The 18,157-nt window shown below is 41.8% G+C and overlaps 1 protein-coding gene across 1 annotated transcript in view; it reads left to right on the plus strand.

The window, feature by feature from the left end:
• Positions 1-13,245, plus strand: part of LOC123505347 (neurogenic protein mastermind-like) — a 56,630-nt gene extending 43,385 nt beyond the window's left edge. Inside the window, 6 exon segments of the mRNA XM_045256565.1 lie at positions 4,231-5,128; positions 5,365-6,548; positions 6,550-6,859; positions 8,326-9,127; positions 9,413-9,819; positions 10,209-13,245. Of these exon segments, the coding sequence (XP_045112500.1) occupies positions 4,880-5,128; positions 5,365-6,548; positions 6,550-6,859; positions 8,326-9,127; positions 9,413-9,819; positions 10,209-11,354 (4,098 nt within the window). The 5' untranslated portion in view covers positions 4,231-4,879 and the 3' untranslated portion in view covers positions 11,355-13,245.
• Positions 13,246-18,157: the final 4,912 nt, after the last annotated feature.

The following is an 18,157-nucleotide window of genomic DNA, read 5'->3' on the forward strand; positions in this document are numbered from 1 at the left end:
CATTCTTCTTCTTAGTATTATTATTATTATTATTATTATTATTATTCCTATTAGTATTGTTATTACTACTTTTATTATATAGGTCATTATTCGGTGAGCAATCTGACTTTTTATATCTTAATTTTTTTTGCTAGATTTCAGCGTGAATGTGGAAGTGAAAGGGAGTGGCGCTGGCGCTGTGGCGTGGTGGAGAGAGAGAGAGAGAGACCGTGTGTTCGGTTAATTTATTGAACACTGTTACTAGTATAACGAATGAAAGCTAGTACCGTAATAGTAGTAGTAGCTGCGGTGGTTGTGATTGCACCACGGTGATAAATCCAGTATTGGGAAGGTGGTGGTAGTGAAGCTGTTTGTTGTTGTTAGGTAAACCCCCTCCCCTGTGTGTGTGTGTGTGTGTGTGTTACAGTGCGGAGTCAATCATATCCTGTTAGGGCTTCTGGTGCAGACAATGCTCTCTCTCTCTCTCTCTCTCTCTCTCTCTCTCTCTCTCTCTCTCTCTCTCTCTCTCTCTCTCTTTAGCACAAATACTATATGCATTTGTACAACAAAGACATTATCGCCAAAAAAAAATAATCATTTCCACCACTATTCCTTCCCATCCTGTTTTATATATATATATATATATATATATATATATATATATATATATATATATATATATATATATATATATATGTAATGGTCTAACTAGTCACTATTGGAAGGGACCAAATATTTGCTATAATAGATAGACACTTCGGATAAATATTACACAAACACACACACACACACACACAAAGTGCCACATGCAAGATTACTATGGAAGTTAGAGGAGAAGGGTGGCTTAAAAGGAAGCACATTGAGATGGATAGAAAATTATTTGAGGGGGAGAGAAATACGGACGGTAGTTAAAGATATGAAATCCAAATGGAGAGCAATAGAAAGTAGAGTGCCACAAGGGTCAGTCAGTATTGGCACTAATACTTTTCCTCATTTATATTAACGACATGCCAGGAGTGAACAGCTACATAAATCTGTTTGCAGATGATACAAAACTGAGCAGAGTTATAAAGCAAAAGAGGATTGTGAAATACTGCAAGAAGACCTAAATAAGATATGGGAATGGAGCAAAAAGTGGGAAATGGAATTCAATGTGAACAAAAGCCATGTCATGGAAATGGGAAAGAGTGAAAGACGACCTGTGGGAATCTATAAGATGGGAGATGGAGTAGAATTGGAGAAAGTAAAAAAGGAAAAGGACTTAGGAGTGACGATGGAAGAAAACAATCAACCAGTAAGCCATATTGATAGAATTTTTAGAGAAACATATAATTTGCTAAGGAATATTGGAGTAGCATTTCACTACATGGACAAAGAAATGATGAAGAAATTGATAAGTACTATAATAAGACCCAGATTGGAATATGCAGGAGTAGTGTGGACCCCTCATAAAAAGAAACACATAAGGAAATTGGGGAGACTACAAAAAATGGCTACAAGAATGGTTCCAGAATTTGAAGGGATGACATATGAGGAGAGACTAAAGGCTATGGATCTACCAACCCTGGAACAAAGAAGGAGAGAGGAGACCTGATACAAGTTTTTAAATTGATCAACGGAATGGACCAAGTGGATAATGAGAAACTGATCCTGAGAGAAGAATATGACATCTGAAGCACAAGATCGCATAGTAAAAAGCTGAGAAAAGGAAGATGTCTGAGAGATATTAAAAATATAGTTTCCGCAGAGATGTATTGAGACGTGGAACAGTTTGATGAAGAAGTAGTGTCTGCAACGAGTGTGCATACTTTTAAAGTAAGATTGGATAAGTGTAGATATGGAGACGGGGCCACACGAGCATAAAGCCCAGGCCCTGTAAAACTACAACTAGGTGAATACACACACACACACACACACACACACACACACACACACACACACACACACACACACACACACACACACACACACACCACACACACACACACACACACACACACACACACAGGAGTGAACAGCTACATAAATCTGTTTGCAGATGATACAAAACTGTGCAGAGTTATAAAGCAAAAGGAGGATTGTGAAATACTGCAAGAAGACTTAAATAAGATCTGGGAATGGAGCAAAAAGTGGGAAATGAAATTCAATGTGAACAAAAGCCACGTCATGGAAATGGGAAAGAGTGAAAGACGACCCATGGGAATCTATAAGATGGGAGATGGAGTAGAACTAGAGAAAGTAAAAAAGGAAAAGGACTTAGGAGTGATGATGGAAGAAAACAATCAACCGGTAAGCCATATTGATAGAATTTTTAGAGAAACATATAATTTGCTAAGGAATATTGGAGTAGCATTTCACTACATGGACAAAGAAATGATGAAGAAATTGATAAGTACTATAATAAGACCCAGATTGGAATATGCAGGAGTAGTGTGGACCCCTCATAAAAAGAAACACATAAGGAAGTTGGAGAGACTACAAAAAATGGCTACAAGAATGGTTCCAGAATTTGAAGGGATGACATATGAGGAGAGACTAAAGGCTATGGATCTACCAACCCTGGAACAAAGAAGGGAGAGAGGAGACCTGATACAAGTTTTTAAATTGATCAACGGAATGGACCAAGTGGATAATGAGAAACTGATCCTGAGAGAAGAATATGACATCCGAAGCACAAGATCGCATAGTAAAAAGCTGAGAAAAGGAAGATGTCTGAGAGATGTTAAAAAATATAGTTTCCCGCAAAGATGTATTGAGATGTGGAACAGTTTAAATGAAGAAGTAGTGTCAGCAACGAGTGTGCATAGTTTTAAAGAAAAATTGGATAAGTGTAGATATGGAGACAGGGCCACACGAGCATAAAGCCCAGTCCCTGTAAAACTACAACTATAAGTAAATACACCGCGTAGTGTAGTGGTTAGCACCCTCGACGCACAATCGAGAGGCCCGGTTTCGAGGCCCGGAAAACGGCGAAGCATATGGGCAAGCCCCTGTTCACCTAGCAGTAAATAGGTACGGGATGTAACTCGAGGGGTTGTGGCGTCGCTTTCCCGGTGTGTGTTGTGTGTGATGTGGTCTCAGTCTTACCTGAAGATTGGTCTATGAGCCCTGAGCTCGCTTCATAATGGGGAAGACTGGCTGGGTGACTAGCAGGCGACCGAGGTGAATTACACACACGCACACACACACACACACACACACACACACACACACACACACACACACACACACACACACACACACACAGTTATAGTAAAACAAATAACAGGAAAAAAGTATACAAGGTCTCCTGCTGAAACACAAGTAGGAGTTGGAGGAGAATAAAGAAAAAAATATATAACTGTACATATTTAAAAATGATCATGAAGGACTGTTAGTGGTGTGTTAGGAGGAATAGTAGTGGTGTTGGTGGTGGTGGTAGCCTAGACTCCTAGAGAGCAGTGAAGAGCCACTATAGATAAGAGTTTATTATGTATGTGAGTCTTATCTCATCCTCACACTTTGCTCATTGCAGGAGAGGACGTTTTTGTGAGTTGCAGTTATCTGTCTCACTTTCCCTCTCATTTCTCACCTAACTTCACTCATCTTTGCAACCTATCTCATTCTCCTGTCCCTTCCTCATGCCTGTGTGCTCAAGCTATCCTCCCATCTTTATTCACATTTTTAGCAGTAAAGTCTGTCATTCTTCTGCCTTTTGTGTAATAGTAGAATTGCAAATTATAATATAAAAATCACTGAGTCTATGAGCACAGGCTAGTTGAGGAAGGAATGAGGGTTGGCTGGATGCAGTGTGGTGTCATAGTTTGTGCTGAGGCATTATAATCCATGGATAGTGTTTGCACTACACAACAAGGGCAGAGAGGATATGAGGTATACCTTAGAGTCTTGTCACTAGCTTAGTAAGGTAGCATGTTCATCTGAGTATTGAGGTTCTGTTTGTGGATGGTTGTCATATTCTTGTTTTTGTGATGGAAGAAGGATGCTTGAATGAAGTGGGTAAAGCTGTTATGTGCTACAGGGGTGATAAAGATGGTTTTCATTTTCTTGCTCAGTGAAATTTAAGGACTGAAGGATGGTTGTGTGCTGGGGTGGTGGAATGGTGATCCCCTGAGTTCACATTACTGTATGTTACTGAAGCTTTTCCTTGTTATTGTACTATCATTAATATAACATGCAGCTAATTTGCATCTCTAGCCTCCTCATTGTGGTCCTAACATGCAATATTACTGATGCTTTACATTTATGTTTCAGGTGCAAGAGCCATGATGTGTGACCGGTGGTGGCAACTTGGCCTTCTGAAGATGGCTACTGCCTTGGAGTACACTCCCCCTGTACTGGTATTCCCACGCGAACCTCCAAGGTTTCTTCTGCCCGCCTAGAGCGACCAGCACTCTTCTAGCTGGCCAGCTGGTTGCTGCCACGGCTGCAGGAAACCATTGGCACACTTCTCAGCCACAGTTTTCCCTGCTCCTGCTGGCCTGGCTGGCGAGAAACCAAGTGCATTACCGCTAACCATGTGATAATGTTGTGCCCTAACCCTGGACCTTCACTCGGCTCACTCGTCCACATGGTCCCACACTAGTGCAGTTTCGTTAGTTGAAACCATAGACTTTATAAAGCCTGCCTTAGCGTGGAGGTGGAGAGTAGTGTGAGTGTGCATCTTGACAAACTTTGAAGATTTTATGACACGAGGGCAGGACAAGAGTCTTTAGAGGCAAGGAGGTGTGTGAAAAACACCCCTATCCCAAACCAAACATCTCGAGCGAGTGACATTTTTTAATCCTGGGACGGAGGACAAATTGGTTTACACTGGCTCTTCTTGTGCGGCTCCCGTCATTCCGCCACCGTGGCAGGGGTGGGGGGAGGCACAGCATTGGCTGGGGGGGCTGCCCCTGATAATATGGCCGACTTTCAGCAGGGCAGACAAGTTGTTGTTGATCGGCTGAAGCGTCGCCTGAGCCACTACCGTCAGAACCACAACTCCGTCAGTTCTCGCTTTGACACTTCCATTCAGACTCATTACACAGACCAGTCCAAACAGACCCTCTTGCTGAAACAGAGGCACATAGAATCCAAAGCTAAGAAAACTAATAAGAAAACCACAGAAAATAAGAAGCAGGATAACTCTTCACTACTAGCCACCATGGGGGTAAGTTGTGTGTGTGAGATTGTAGAAGGTATCTTTTTTGCAAAACAAGTTACTTTATACTTCACATTTTAGATTTTATTTATTTTTTAAAAGTTTAGCCATGAAGAACATAAGAAAAGAGGGAAGCTGCAAGAGGCTGCCAGGCCTATATAAGGCAGTCCCTGTGTGCTTAAGCTACCTAATTGCATTAGCATAATGTGTTCTGTAATGTGCCTGATTGCCTTCCTTTCTTGCAGCAGTCAAAGATGCTCGCCCGAGGGCACGACCAGACTACCTCGTCTGGTGAGACACACGAGAATGAACCAGCCACCAAGAAGCAGCGGTTGAACAATGGTGCGCCTCCACATGGGGGTCCCCTCCACGGCAACCCATCTCATGCAGGGGGTCCTCCTCCACCCCACGGGGCAGGCCTGCATCCAGGGGCCTCCCAGTCTTCTGGATCCACTGGAGACATTGGGGACCTACAGATGGCGCAGCAGCTCCCTAACATTAAAAAGACGGAGTCGCCTGTGCCTCTGGGAGCTGCTGTCTCCACAGCCAATGGGCCACCAGTGGATGAGGTGAAGAAAGAGCAACAGGATCTGGACATTAATATCCTGGAGGAGTTTGATGATTTCTCTAATATTGGTGATATGGAAGATATGGGCATCAATTTTGATCAGTTCATGAATGACCTTGATTTTGACAACATGAAGACAGAAAACAGTAACTCAGGTTTGGCAGACCTTGTGAAAGAAGAATCAGTAGACAATCTCTTTGAAAATGAGCCATCAAGTGTGAGCAGTGACAGTGGTGTAGCAAGTGGTAATGCTAATTCTCAGAGTCCTCAAGTGAACATGAGTAAGTCTGGAGGAACTCCCACCACCTTGGCCTCACCTGTGTTCACCCAGTACCCTGGAACACCCCCTGTGTCCCATACCTCTACCCCACCTACCTCTTTCCCTCCAACTTCATTCAATCCCACATCCACCTCCACCACCTCCAGCTCCCCAACTTCATTCTCCACTCCTAGTAGTGTGCCAAAAATACGCATGAACATGAGTCAGCCGGACATGATTCCTGCCGCCCAGACGCTGAAGCAGATGGCCGAACAGCACCAGAACAAGATGGTGTCCTCGGGGCCCAACCCCGTCCGGCCGAGCTTCCCCGACTACCAGCTGAACAACATGAACAGTCCCGCTGGCCCTGGCATGATGGGGCAGACGGGGAGCATCGGTAATCAAATGTACAATAGCAACATAAATCAAACCAATGCCATGTACAACAATCAAAATAGTGGTATGAGTGAAATGGAAATGAAAAAACGGCAGATGATGCAGCAGCAACAGCAGCAGATGGTGCAGCAGCAGGTGCATCAGTCTCAGCAGCAACAGCAGTCACAGCAGCAGCAGCAACAGCAACAACAGCAGCAGCAGCAGCAAGCAGCAGCAGCAGCAGCAGCAGCAGCAGCAGTCTCAGCAGCAGCAACCTCAACAGCAACAGCAACAACAGCCTACTGGCCAGCAGCAGACCCAGATGCCAGCAGGAATGGTATCTTACCCGAACCGTATCTCCCCCCTGGGTTCCTTCCCCAGCTCCTCCCAGCCTGGCACCCTCACCCCACAGTACCAGATGGGTGGGGCAATGGGTACAGGGGTGAGAGGTCCATACCCAGGAGGTCCACGAGGGCCTTCCCCCATACCTCCTGGCTCACAGGGGGGAGGACCCTCACCTATACCTGCAGGTGTTCAGGTGAGTCTCTCAGGCATGTTGTTTTGTTGCCTCAAAGCTTTACAACTCCCTACCATCCAGTCACTGTGGTGTGAGACTTGAAAAACCAAAGAATTTGTATATATATATATATATATATATATATATATATATATATATATATATATATATATATATATATATATATACAGTATATATATATGTATGTATATATATATATATATATATATATATATATATATATATATATATATATATATATATATATATATATATATATATATATATATATATATATATATATATATATATATATATATATATATATATATATATATATATATATATATATATATATATATATATATATATATATATATATATATATATATATATATATATATATATATATATATATATATATATATATATATATATATATATATATATATATATATATATATATATATATATATATATATATATATATATATATATATATATATATATATATATATATATATATACGTATGTATGAGTAGCTCCTCGGGAGAACGATCCAAGCTCCATCCCCAAGGAAAACTTGTATTCCCACGCAAATGGGAGCTCAAGGTGCCCGCCTCCATTATGTACGCAAAATTTAATGGAAGTTTAGACCGTACTGTCATAGAGAGAGATTAATCTAAGCAACATTTAGTGGAAGAGGACGCCTTGAGCTCACCTTTGTGTGGGAATGCGTGTTCTCACTGGGGATGGCGCTTGGATCATTCTCCCAGAGCTCATATATATATATATATATATATATATATATATATATATATATATATATATATATATATATATATATATATATATATATATATATATATATATATATATATATATATATATATATATATATATATATATATATAAAAAAGCCTTCTGCAAAAGTCATTCTAGAGGGAAATTTTTCACTCAACTGAAATGTAAAAAATATAACAATGTTTGATTCAGCAAGGTTGCCATTTTAAAACAATGAATTGTTAAGAACAAATTTCCTTATACTCCACATTATTGTGAAGATCAAGTTTCAGATTCTGAGTGAAGCAGAGAAATGGAGATGTTTTTCACACTGAAGAAAATTTGATTTTATTCTGTCTATTTGTAGATTATGTTCAAGCATATCTTCTTATTATGAGCTGTTAATATCGTTTAACAGTCCTGTGACTCCCCATCAAACTGTCTTGTACAGAAGGCTTCGCTGTTAATTGTGTCAACTTGTGTCATTACTACATAGATTCTTAGAATTTCTCATAAAAACTTGTACTTTTATTACTTGACATAATTAAACAGATTTCTCTCTTTCAAGAAGAAAAAAGACAATATTTGCTGTTATTTTGTTAAACTTTCTTCAGCTTTGGATCTTCTGAGTTAGCTTATGTATTAGTTTCAATAATTCTTTGAATCCTTCTTTCATCTCCATATTCTTCCACTCTTCTTCACAGCTTGGTGGTCAGATGGGAGCTGATGGCAAACTAAGTAATGAAATGTTCTATCAGGGTCAGATTAGCAGCCAGTATAGGATGAGCCCAGCTCAGCCACCAAGATACCCCAGCCAGCAGATGATGGGACCGGGGGGAATGATGCGTCACGTCACCCCAGCTGGCGGCCAGATAGTTGGCCAACCCGGGCAGATGATGCCCCGTCCCCCACCACCTGAATACCAACAGTTAATACAACAGCAACAAATAATGAACCAACCCATGCCTCAAACCATGTCCCAGATGGGCCAGGGCATGAACCAGATGAGCTACCAGGGCATGCGGCCCAACATGAGGCCAGGCATGGTTACCAACCCAATGGTCAACATGGGCTCTGGCCAGATGATGGGCAACATGGCACAGCAAACATTGCCGCCCAACATGCCCACCATGAAGCCTAGCATGGTGCCCACCACCACCATGAACCCCACCTCCAGTATGCCCAGCAGCACCATTGCTGGAGGCACCATGCCTGCCATGAGTGTTGGCACCATGTCAGCCAGCAATATGAACAACAACATGGGGCAGGTGAGCACGGCCGGCACCATGGGCCTAGTGAGCCGCAACCCAATGGGTAATGGTAGCATCCTGCAGCGACCCAGACCGCCCAATGTCAACATTGGTCCGGGTCCCGGTGGCCTCAACATTGGCACACAGATGCCGCCATCCAGGCCGGAGTGGCGGATTATGATGCAGAACAGTCAAGGCAACATGCAGATCATGGGCCCCATGCGGCCTGGCTATCCTCAGCAGCAGCCGCAGCAAGGTAGGTCATCATCACTCATCACACCTTGTTCCCATCTTACCTAGTAAGGCCATTGAAATGAAATATATATGATACAAGCCAAACTATTGTTAGCAAATTTTATGTAAGTTTAGTTTTATTGAATATGAAATATTGATTCAGTAAAGGATTTTCTAGATTTTAACCAAAATTATATTGTTTTGATAGTTTAGTGTTTCATTAGTTACATGTTGTATTGTTTGTTTATTGTGCTCTATTTTAATTATATAAAAGTGCTCTACTGAATGGTGTTTTCTACCTGAACAGGTGGCATAATAAACCAACAAGGTCAGCTGATTGGCATTCAGCGGCCACCCAGTCAGATGATGAATATGATGGCCATGCAGCAAGGTCCCTCCATGCAGGGTGGTCCTGGCATGCAAGGCAATTCCAGCATGCAGCCTGGCATGCAGCCTGGGCCAGGCATGCAAGGGGGGCCAGGGATGCAGGGAGGGCCAGGAATGCAGGGAGGACCTGGGATGCAAGGAGGACCAGGAATGCAGGGTGGACCAGGGATGCAAGGACCTGGGATGCAGGGAGGACCAGGAATGCAGGGAGGACCTGGAATGCAGGGGGGGCCAGGTATGCCTGGTGGCCCTGGAATGCAAGGTGGCCCCTCAATGCAAGGCCCAAGAATGCAGGCTAACATGGTGGCCTTGACACAACAGGGACAGGTAGGTAGTCTGATTCTTGTGTAGTGTTAATTGTGTAAGAGCCTGCTTTTAATATGGTCTTCTATAATTAAGATGTATTGAACTGCCAAACCCTATCTGGTATGTTCTTAAAGCTATTAGGCTGATTCTATCTTGCCTTTCATAATGGTAATGCTGAACATTCCTGCTAGTGAGGATTTCTCCCTTTGTGATTTTCTTTTGGTTTTACTCCAGAATGGCAATTTATAATAATTTACTTAGAAAAATTAACTTATATTGAATTGTATTTTTTATAGTAAGCTATCAGATATTCAAATAATGCCATTCATCAAATGAAATTTTCATGATTCATAAGTATATAAGTATTCAAAGTATTTAGAAACTTGGCATGCTAATTTTGTCACTTGTAGGGGCGGATGGGAATCCACATGAGCCAAGCAGGAGGCATGGGAGGAGGTCAGGTGACTTCCCAATACCCTGGTCAACAAGGTCAGATGTCAACGATGACTCAGATGCCTCCTGGACCCAATCAGATGATGACCAATCCCACAGCGCAGGGCAGGAATCCTGCAGCAATGGCGAGCATGACTGGCGCTCGCAGCCCAGCTGCCATGGCCCAGATGAGTGGGCCAGGCCATCCCATGAGTCCTGCCAACAGGGGCCAGATGGGAGGTGCCAGTCCTGTCAACATGGGTCAGATGAGTGGTCCTGGACAGGCCCCAAGCCCTGCCAACATGGGAGGCATGACTCATCCCAGGTCCCCTGCCACAATGGGCCAGGTGCATCCCCGCAGCCCAGCCACCATGGGTCAGGGTGGGCCAGCCAGACCCTTGAGCAATCCCGGCATGGGTCAAGGAGGCCCAGCACGGCCCCTCAGCAACCCAGGCATGGCTCAGCAGCAGGGTCAGCAGGCCAACCAGACAGCAGGAGGAGGGACGACTATTGGAGGTCAGACGACAGGCAGTACCCCAGGCCCCATGAACAGAGGGTCCCCTGGGGGTATGACACAGGCCACTGCTGGCATGACCCCTAGTGCCAGTGGACTTAACCAAAACCCCAGTAGTTTAAGTCAAAATCCTGGTAGCATGACCCAAAATTCTAACAGTATGAACCAAAACACTGGTAGTATTAACCAAAATCCTGGTGGTATGAGTCAGAATGCTAGTGGTATGAACCAAAGCCAAAGTGGTATGAACCAAAATTCAAGTGGTATGAACCAAACTCCTGGCGGCATGAATCAAGCCACCAGTGGTCCTCCTGGGAGCCGACCAAACCATAGTCCAATGAACCAGGTACAGTCAATCCCTGGTCCGGGTGCAACAGGCTCCCAGACCAACCTTAGTATGAACAGAGTGAAAAGCGCCAATGCAACAGTGAACAGTGGGCAGACTGCACCTCAGACCTCAGTGGCCAACCAGCGGCCGGCCAATGACAGTAATAACAGTGTACGGACATCACAACCCTCCACGCCCAATCCCCCCACCACCACCAGCACCACCCCAGCCACAGACCTTGATTTTGATTTTTGTGACTTTGCTTCTCTGATAAGTGACTGAGATGGTGGTGTGGCTGGGCTTGGTGCCTCACATCAGTGCTGTATATATGAAACATTCCTGTAGAAGTGTTATATAATGTACAGTCTTAATTATTATTTTATTAATAGTAGTAGTAACATTATTTTATTTTTATTATTTTAACTATTTTATCAAAACTACTACTACTACTACCACTATGATTATCATGAGTAATTATCAGTGAATGGTCCAAGAACTGAAGAAACAAGTAATTTAGTATATTGATATAATCATGAAGACTTGCCATATCATATAGTCTTACTGCCAAGTATTATGCCCCCTACCACCACAGCAAGAGCAACCACCTGACCACAGTCTCAGTGCTACAGTCTGTTTTCCTAATGCTGGGCACAGCCATAGATTTCACTTCAGCACTCGCCAACAACATGTCAAGTTTCTTACAGTTTATCAGTTACACTATATTTCCTTCTTTAAAACAAACACTGAAAGGTGTCATAATAAAACAAGAATTTTCTCCTTCAACCCAGTCAGCAGCATTATAGAGTTTTTAGTATTGGGTTTTCTCTTGATGTGGTAAAGGACTATGGTCTTGACAGGATGACAATGTGCCTCATTGAAAAGCATGTGTAAGCTGGATGCAATCAGGCAGATGTAACCACATTTCCTTTCCATGACATGGGCCTTGGAGTTCAGAGATATAATTATTGGAGTAGTATTCATATTTGTACTGCTGAGAATGAACAGATAAATTTATAACAATTGTTACACGTCGGCTTTTGTAGTGTGTTCTGTTCTTGTTTTATTTCAATGACAACCTGAACTGCAAGGCCTTATTTGTGCCAAGTATGTGTACAAAACATGATTTTATTACATGAACAAATCCTCTTCAAAACTGTCTTGTCTTGTGTTGTGTCTGAGTGCTGCTCCCTCCCTCCACCTTCCCTTAAGCTCCAGCAGCAAGTCTGTAGCTGTGTACTCTGGTGTAGGTGGTTCTGTAAACTTTTCATCACTGTTGATTAGCTTCACAAAATACAGATCATGATCTTTTGATTAATGCATATGTGTGTGTGTGTATGTACACACACACACACACACACACACACACACACACACACACACACACACACACACACACACACACACACACACTTTTCTGGGTAAAATTCTTGCCATCATTATGTTACTGTTTCTTAGTCCTCTCCTTATCTGATGGTGAGGCTCTGCCACTACCACTGGCTCTGGCCTTGGTGGTGGTACTTCACAAGGTGCTCTGTGTTCAGGCACTGTAGAGAGGGGAACAAAGAACAGGATTTTGTAACCAATCAATTACAAAAACTTCTGTGTCTGTCTGTCTCTGTATTTGAAAAGGCTTATTTATTGAATTTGACATTATTCCCTCCCATCCCCTTTATTCCCAAGATTTGGTTTCACTTCTTGCAAATTGAAGTGCAATGCTAATATTATAGTGAAGCATGTCTTATTTTCACCATCACACTTTGCATCTGTCTTGGCACTGATGGCCATGGACAGGACAGGTGCAACCATATGTTGCTTGTCAGTGCCGTGATGAGTCACCAGTATTATCGCAGACCTCCAGCACACTCCACTTGATACTTTTCCCTATTGATTTTTCCAGAACAATTGTCTATGCAGTATTAATACCAATGTTTGTTTCCTCATTTTTTAAGTCTTTGTACCCAAAAGGATCACCTATGTAGAATTATCTTTTTAAAGTATTTAAAAAGATTTGGAGATAGGCATGAAGAAGCATCATTTCACACTGAAAGAAACACAAAACTGTAAACTATTTTTATATACATATGACTTGTGCAGCATAGGACAAGGAAGACTTTGTGCTGAGCCTGCAATATTGTATCAAATTCCTGTCACTGAGAAAAATGTCTGTTGGTTTTGCCGAACATTTCTTTTTTATCTTTTGTACAGGATGATCTTCACCCAATGATTCTCAGGTATATTTGCAGAGACTCAAACTTCCCCAGTCTCCTACATGTATATTTAGTAATCTTAAGTTCTTCACACCTTAGTTTCTTTTTTTCTTCTTCTTCTTCTTATTATTTTTTTTTTCTTCTTCTTCTTCTTCTTCTTCTTCTTCTTCTTCTTATTATTATTATTATTATTATTATTATTATTATTATTATTATTATTATTATTATTATTATTATTATTATTACTACTACTACTACTACTACTACTACTACTACTACTACTACTACTACTACTACTACTACTACTACTACTACTACTACTACTACTCTCTCTCTCTCTCTCTCTCTCTCTCTCTCTCTCTCTCTCTCTCTCTCTCTCTCTCTCTCTCTCTCTCTCTCTCATTTGTAATAATTGTTTTTCATGTAGTGCCTCTTCAGGGATAATGATACTTTTCTGGTGCATTTTCTCCTCTCCTATTTTGATGTGTGAGGCAAAACCAACACGAGGCATGAGGGCCCTTTGCTGTGATCCTACCACAAGAGTCACTCACTCCCTCACTAGTTATAACACAACCTTAACACCAGGAGAGGGAAGGAAAGAAGGAACCACGGATGGCTTTATTATTCTTGGAATGACAAAGTTTGTGTAGTATATCCGGCCAAAGTAACAAAGATGACAAGACATGGTGATTGATGCCGGGTGTGGTACTCAAGTTGTGTAGGTGGCAGCATGGCAGCCTGACCACACACACAGGACCTTCCTCAAGTGCGTGCAACATGTTCGCCAGTGTACAAACCCGTAGTGCTAGTCCACCACATAAAGGGAGTGGAGGGCACAGCTTCCCTGCAACCCACTTGTGATAATTTCCTGAGTTCATAATGGAGTCATTCCATTATCATGTAATATTACTATACATTTCTTGATATGAGAAAGAAATTACTTCTGAAGGTTAATATTACATAATTCGAGTATTTCAAAAGATCTCAGCAAAATGTTTTAATTACAAAGAAAATATCCTTGTGAGTGATGCAGGGGCTGCCCTCCAGACGTGCCTGTGAAGTCAGTGAAAACAAGTGTCATGTAGTAAATATCTTTTCCAGAAGACATATTTTGTAAGCTCATTAAAGTAAAAGTGTACAAATTTAGCCTACTTCAAGGGCAAAGTGTTTTCACTGATTTTAGGCATATCAGGTTTTGTAATGCAAAAAGAAGTTTGTGCATATGTGACACCATAATAAATTATGAGTTTTTGGTAATTTGTGTAAACTGTTTATTTTCCAACTTTTTGATAATGGAAATGAGCCATAACAGTTCTATACCAAAGTCTCATAATTGGTGATCTTACCACAGTTAATATTATATGGGCATCAAAGCATTTTCTACTTTGTTTTGACACAAGTTTCCAGTAGTATAAAATCTCAAGGACAGAGTTCATCCTTTATGACCTTTTTATATAGGTTGAGTTTAGCTTTGCCCAAGGCCGAGTCAGCGAGGAGGCGAAGCTGTGGCGAGGCTGGTGAGGGCGAGGCCTGCTGCGCACCAGACAATGGCTCATGTTGTGGCACATCAGTGGTTTTCCATGCAATCAGATTTTTATTATAAATTTTATTTGTACTTCTTGAATATAGGTGTATCATATCTAAATTTATTTTTGACATTTCGTAGTAATTTCCAACGTAAATAAGATTTTAAACTTTTTTCAAGTTTTGATAAGTCATCACCCATTTTCGCTTTGTACCTGCCTTGATTCTCTCTCTCTCTCTCTCTCTCTCTCTCTCTCTCTCTCTCTCTCTCTCTCTCTCTCTCTCAGTTGTGCTTTGATTGCCCTGGACGGGAATATTATCTGGGGCTCGGATGAAAATATCAACAAATCTGTGGTTCTAGATTGGGTTTTGTACAGATGTCATTGTAACTGAACTCTGTCTGCAGTGCTGCTGTTTGTGTACGGAGTTCATCTGAGCAACAGGTGTAGACGCGTATCAGTCTTTTTGTGACAGTAGACAGTGCCGCACCACGACTGTGTCTTGCCTCACCTCGCAAAGTTCATCGAAGTGTTTGTTACCTCACCGCCACCTCCTCGCGCTTGTCGCCTAGGCTGTACTCGCTGCCAGGACCGTAGATCAGTATTCCTTCCCCTGTACAGCCCCACCACCAGTTATGGCTAGAGTTTGTGTATTTTTTATCTGAATATTAATTGTAGGTATATTCAAAGCTGTTATTTATGCAACTTAAGACAAGTGAATATATTTTAACCAGCAAACTGGTACCTGAGGTAATAAAGGTAATGATGTCCCAAGTCTGGCCCTCCTGGGGCGTTGACAGCCTTCGTGACAGTGGTAGGATACGGCGGTGGCTGAGAGTAGTGTCACAGCTTGCTAGTGGCACACCCAGTGGTTGGGGGCGTTTGGGGCGCCGCTCCCAGCCGTCCCCTGCCCACAGTGGTTTTGTGGTTTTGATGACTTGCCACTCGCCCTGCATAGAAAAGAGTGTAGGATATAATAGGGCACAGGAAAATTGTGAAGATGCAGGAAATAGCACTTGTTACGCAGTGAAGGGATGATGCTCTACTACTGCTGTGAATAGCTCGAGAGGAGTGTTGAGAATGTTAAGCTGAAACAGAAACCATGGAGACAAGTGGGTGCGGCATACAGTGAACCCCTACTGGTCACCTTGTGACCAGATGATCTCAGCCGACGTACTTAGGTCACAAAGTCAGTCGCTTTGTAACATGTCAACCATCGGCTGACATGCCATCCTTGCAGATATGTACATATTGTTGTCATTTCAAATGCAATAAAATAGTTTCGGTGAGAACTAGTTTCTTTTCCGGTTGGATGCTTTCTGAAGAAAATGTTGACAATTTTGTTCATGCCAACACAATAGATAAATAACATGGATAAATCTAAATAATAATATAAAGAGGTATCAGTCACCGAAACAAAGTGTGGACACTGGTAACATGTCGATCAGTAGCTATGTGACGTAAGCAGGAGAGGTCATTGTGGCCGTGGGGTGGCGGAGTGATCAGTCAGCCGTCGTGTGGGTGGGGCAGCAGTCCAGCACAGAGGTAACCAAAGCTGCGTTTTTTAATGCCCCTACGGCTAGACCTCGCCTTAAGGCAGGCTTAAGCAGAACCTGGGACAATGGAAAACGGGCCTGCTAGACCTTCGATCACGTGACCAGTCACCAACTGACAGATGACAACAATAAAGATGGCGGACGAACAGGAAGTGCAAGATATGCTGCAGCTTTGTAACTTATCTTTCCTCCCTGCATCAACAGTCCAGTCCATCATGTTTCCAGACTTGCCAGAGATACCAGAAGATACTGAAACAGCATTCAGTTTGGTGCAGAACTATCAACAGCAGCTAATGGAGCATTCATTCGTCATGTCTTATCATTTGTTTATTTACATGTGACGTCACAACTGGCTAGCGGAAAGTCGAGCCTGCTCTGCAGCTGGCTTGAGTTTGGCCGGCCCTGCCTTAAGGCGGGCTACACTCTGGCTCAAGTTTGGTGACATGAAAGAACACAAAATGACGTCAGCCTTAAGCCAGGCTTAAGGCTGCCTTAAGCGTGGACTATCAAATACGCGCCTCAAGTTAGCGTGTGGCGATGAAGGGTGAGGCTGAGAAGCTTCAAGTGTCTAGGCCCACGCTCTTGAATCTGCGGTTTTGCTGCACTGCCAGACACTCCTAAGTAGACAATCACTTCTTAAAGATGAAAATAAGGTCTGAACTTGAAAAAAAAAATTTATTGTTAAGGTTACAAAGTCCTTGCGATGTCTTCTCTACCTCCGCCTTATGCAATTTCACCCAGTCATAATGTATGATTGCCGATCTGGTATTGTTTTAGAATCACACTATCAAACCCTATAACCTTAGGAATGTAGTTTTTGCATACTTATTAAATTTAAAAAGTTTCCATGGGAAATGCATATTCTTTATGTAATATTTAGCTTTTCCCCAGCACGTGAAGGAACTTTAAGGAACACGTGAGGAGACTTTCAGAAATGCGGGTTTTCAGATGGCAATGCTGAAAAAACTAAGCAAATTTTCTGGTAAAACAAGAAAAATAATGGTTAACAGCAATTTTTCTACGGTCAGAGAGAGAGAGAGAGAGAGAGTAGTCTGGCGGGATTAGGCGGTTTATGAAGAGGGATGTGGTGGGTGTTTCATAGGACTTTTTTTTTTCTAGACCTTATTGCAAGACAAGCCACAAACAGTGAAACGAACGAATATGCAATGATTTTATGACTTCAGGTGTACAGTGACTTGACATCACGCATTATTCTAAATAAATGCTCTAAACCTAATATTATACGTCATATTATATATATATATATATATATATATATATATATATATATATATATATATATATATATATATATATATATATATATATATATGGGAAGATGGGGTAAGACGAACCGCTTAACAAAGTATTGAGTCCAGAAACCACATTTATATGATTTTTTGGTAGTTTGTGGGTTTGTGGTGGTGCTTTGGGATGTTATCTTCGAAGTCCACACCCGGATCACAGTTTTTAAAGGAAAACAATGAAACACAAGAATTTTCAAAATAATTTTTACTGGGACAAAAATAAATGATGGAGTAAGACGGATCCCCACTGGTCAATCTTACTCCGCAAACTGAATATGAAGAAACAAATCGTTATTGGCATACAGCACAAATGAAAAACTCTTCCTCGTCATCATCACATCCTTTCACATTGCCCATGAGCCAAATTTATTGGTACAAATCAAACGAACCAAAAAAAAAAAAAAAAAACTCCCTCATCATCATCTATCCCTGCACAACTTCATGACATACTTAATGGCTACTTTTCAAATATTTTGTAAAAAAGAAAATGAT

This window comes from Portunus trituberculatus, chromosome 18, assembly GCF_017591435.1.
Source record: "Portunus trituberculatus isolate SZX2019 chromosome 18, ASM1759143v1, whole genome shotgun sequence".
NCBI classification, from domain to species: Eukaryota; Metazoa; Arthropoda; class Malacostraca; order Decapoda; family Portunidae; genus Portunus; species Portunus trituberculatus.